Source organism: Pundamilia nyererei, unplaced genomic scaffold (assembly GCF_000239375.1).
Source record: "Pundamilia nyererei isolate P.nyererei 1_Seehausen unplaced genomic scaffold, PunNye1.0 scaffold00076, whole genome shotgun sequence".
In the NCBI taxonomy this organism is placed as follows: Eukaryota; Metazoa; Chordata; class Actinopteri; order Cichliformes; family Cichlidae; genus Pundamilia; species Pundamilia nyererei.
The window spans coordinates 2,534,910-2,538,658 of NW_005187477.1; the positions used below are offsets into that span (position 1 = coordinate 2,534,910).

General features: G+C 41.4%; 1 protein-coding gene across 2 annotated transcripts in view; it reads right to left on the bottom strand.

Moving 5' to 3' along the window:
- Positions 1-3,749, bottom strand: part of col4a4 (collagen, type IV, alpha 4) — a 49,336-nt gene that overhangs the window by 3,695 nt on the left and 41,892 nt on the right. Inside the window, exons 42-44 of one of the 2 annotated variants that reach the window (XM_013911982.1) lie at positions 2,067-2,231; positions 1,730-1,846; positions 1,203-1,388 (exon numbers count right to left, since the gene is read on the bottom strand). In XM_013911982.1, the coding sequence (XP_013767436.1) occupies positions 1,203-1,388; positions 1,730-1,846; positions 2,067-2,231 (468 nt within the window). Of the gene's footprint in view, positions 1-1,202; positions 1,389-1,729; positions 1,847-2,066; positions 2,313-3,749 lie in introns of both variants that reach the window. The other variant, XM_013911981.1, reaches the window with a different exon arrangement.

The window sequence follows — 3,749 nt, forward strand, 5'->3', positions numbered from 1 at the left end:
CACAATACGAGGTTAGTCATTCATATACTGCTGCATGGGCTGGGCTGTAGTTACATCCTAAGGTTTTAAAAACTGAGCTTAAATAAATGATTAGCGGTAATAAAAACCGAGGGAGGTCAACAGGGATCACTGACTGTTTTAGGAGCTTTTTGAGATTAAATAGAAGAAAATACAAAACATTAAACATGTTAACAACACAAAAGCCATATTAAACGCAGACTACTTTAGACCCGGAAGTAGGATTCGTCACGTCATCACTTAACGACCGGATTGTGAGCGTCCAGCTATCAGGTAATCAAGAGGAGAAAAAAAAAAAAAAAAAAAAAAGTAATCAAGAGGAGATTCTGGCCGATCGCTGAACCTCAGATTCTGGAGAACTGATATAGATCAGAGGGGTTCTTTGAGCCATCCCACATCAGTGTCGTGGACTTGGCTTTAACAAGCAGATTATGAAGAATAGGAACCTCAGAGAGCCTCAGAGGAAGGAGACCCAGTATACCTCTGAGACCACAGACATCTTTGGGAGATGGTGGTTGATCTGAACAAGGAGACCTCTGACTGTTGTTGACAAAACTTTCAGCCGTTTGTTGGCAGGTATATCTATTGTGGAGATTATCACAGTGTAGATAAGTGGAATTACTGGAATTCTTAGCTAACGATATCTATAACATGAGTTAGCATGGGATTTGTTAGCATGTGGTTAAAGTGTGTGTGGATGATATAGATGTTAGGCATGTAAAGCTATAGCTTTGTAATTCTATATGTCCCATTAGACCTCGAAACACATGATCTTCAAGAACAAACTAAAGGACAAAACTTAGAGGAGAAAGCTCTGCACTATCTTTCTGCCCGACGAAGGAGATGTTGATGTCCCAACATGTGACAACAAAACACCCACGTAAACTCCTTTTTTGGAAGTTGTTTCACACTTATTTTTAAATCTTAATAAACCAATGTGATCCTAGAAACAAATTAATTCCAAACTAATGCAACATATTTGGTTCAAATGGCCTCGATAAAGTTAAGCTGGTGTTCATTCCCTTATCCTGGTCTAATGAGATGTTTGAGGGTTTGTGACCTGGTGGAGGAGAAACTGTTTACTGGGCCAAAGGTGAGTCACAAGAAAGTAACGCCTGGGAACATCCTGCACTGAGCGGTTCTGGAATAAGAGTTTGCTTTGGGATTTATAAATATATACTTACCCAAGTCCTGAGTGTGTGCCCGCTCCTGGCCTTCCAGATACAGCAGACTGAATCCTTCCCACAGGGTGTTCATGTTGCCTGGACACCTGGGAGTGTTTGCACTTTGACTGTGCATCACCAACAAGCCCAAGTTCAGTTCTTTGGTTGGTCCGTGAGAACCCTTTTCACCTTCTGGACCACGGTTACCTACGACCCAAAGACCATAACAGTAAGTGATGTTACAAACGCCCGTGTCCACACTTTGGCTTTTGCTTAGTTGAGCCTATCTAGAAGCTACAACAGCTCTGTGGTGTTGTTGGCAGTCAAAGCAGATTTGAGCTGGTCTTGTTGGTTATGACAGTCCCAGTCCGAGTAGGTTCTCAGTCATCCAGGTGATGGCAGTTTAAGGAGCTTGGAAAGAAAGCGACTGGCCTTCTTTAACACAGCCCCAGTTCCTGAATCATGTGGTTCTTGGTTTTAGACCAGCAAAGGTTCCTTAAACTGCTTCAGTAGAAATGTGGTAAAAGTCAGACAGGGAGAGGTCTCACCTTTCTGTCCCACTACTCCACTCTCTCCTGACAGGCCTGGCTCTCCTTTGTCTCCTTTTAGACCAGGGGCTCCATCGCAGCCTTTACATCCCTGAGGTCCATAATCTCCCTTATCACCTGAAACAGGTCATCAAGCATCACAACAGTCAGCTACACTGACATTAGATCTGATGTTAGGAGTAATTTGACATCAGAAGGTTTTATTTTGAAACCTCACCTCCAAGAAGCTAGTCTTTATAATGATTACATTTTGGGATGACTGCAGTCAAATCTAACAATCAGAGGTTTTTGTAAGATAAGAATCTGATATGATTATGAGAGTTCTGCCCTTTCTCACCTTTAGGACCACATGGGCCTTGTTCTCCATTCAGGCCAGGATGTCCAAATTGACCAGTTGAGCCAGTTTCTCCAGGAGGACCCTTTGGAGGTGATATGAGTTCAGGATCTAAGGTGTCACCCTTTTCCCCTTTTGGTCCATGATCTCCAGGAGATCCAGGAAGTCCTGGAGATCCACAGTGACCAGGAACACCCTTACAACCTCGAGGGCCAGGTATTCCCAACAAACCACTATCGCCTCTCATACCTGATCACACAAATTCACAGACGTGTTATCTAAGTGAGCATGACATAAAAAATACACAACAGCTCTGTAGTACCCAGTGTGTTTCCATCCAAAAGTTTCTATCTGTTGACATTCAGTTTTTTCAGCCCTCAGAATTACCACAATGACCCTTTACCTTCATGTGGGGAGCACAAAAACCGAGCTATGCATTAATCTCTGTGTAATGACACCTCTTCACTCAGAGCTGCACGTGGATGTTTAAGCCACTGTTGTCTGTTCGGTCTTTCAAGTTCTTTCGTAATATGATGCTGTGTTTTGGATTTCAGTTTAAACTTGTAGCTTGACCGCGGGCCACGATTTTTTAGGGATGTCATCACTTCTGGTAAGAAATCCATTTTAAAATTATTTTTATTTTATTTTAGTTTAAAGGACCATTACCTTAAAATTATGTTTGTCTCAAACACAAGAACTATTCTAAATAACAACAGTTGTGTTGTAAAGATTCAAATAACGGTAACAGTATAACTGCCTTCTTTGTCATGGTCCTGGGTGCTTTGGCCCACCTTTTGGGCTTAATGTTTTTTGAGTTATGTGTTAGTTGTCTGTTATTCAGTATTAAGTTTATCTTTGTATTTGTTATTATGTTTAGTTAGATTTGAGTCCATGTTGACTGGTCGAGGTGTCTCGTCTCCTTCCTGTTTACATGTTTCCCTCCCTGTGGTTGGTTCCATGTCTCCCGTGTCTGCATGCTTGTATGTTTCTCCAGCCTGTCATGTCTAGCTCGTGTTGCCACAGTCTACATCTCACTATGTTTCCTGTTTTATTTTGACAGTCCGCGTTCCATGTTCAGTGTGTTCAGTTTTGCTTCCCCTGTGTCGTCCTGTTCATTTGTGTCAGCTGTGTTTCCCATGCGTTTCCACTTCCCTTGTTACTCATCTGTGTATTTAAGTCCTCTGTCTCCATCTGTTCACTGTTGAGTTCTCTGTTTCACGTTCATGGTTCGTGTCGTCAGCACTTTCAGGTTTCATTTTTTAGTTTTTCCCAGTTTAGGTTTTGTTAGTTCTTGTTCTGTTAATGTTGTTGCTTATTTTCTTTATTGTGGCAGTTTCATCGGCCACGTCCTGTGCGTTCTGCTTTTGTGTTCACATCCCACCGGCTACCCGGCCGTAACATTCTTGGCCAAACACGATGAAGTTAGAAAGCTACATTCAGAGTTTAGGTCCTTTTCTTGGTTCTTTGTTGTAGTTTTTAAGCACAAACTGAAAAAGAGGATAAAATGCATCCACTGGTGGTTTTCTCAGCATCACAGTGTTTTAAAGTTTGAATAATAGTTTAATTATATAGCACATTTAATTACAACAGGAGCGTTGACCAAAGTGCTGTACAAGAATACAACATAGATAATAAAAAAACTTAGAGTATTAAAAGCAAACACCAAATATGAATTAACAAATAACA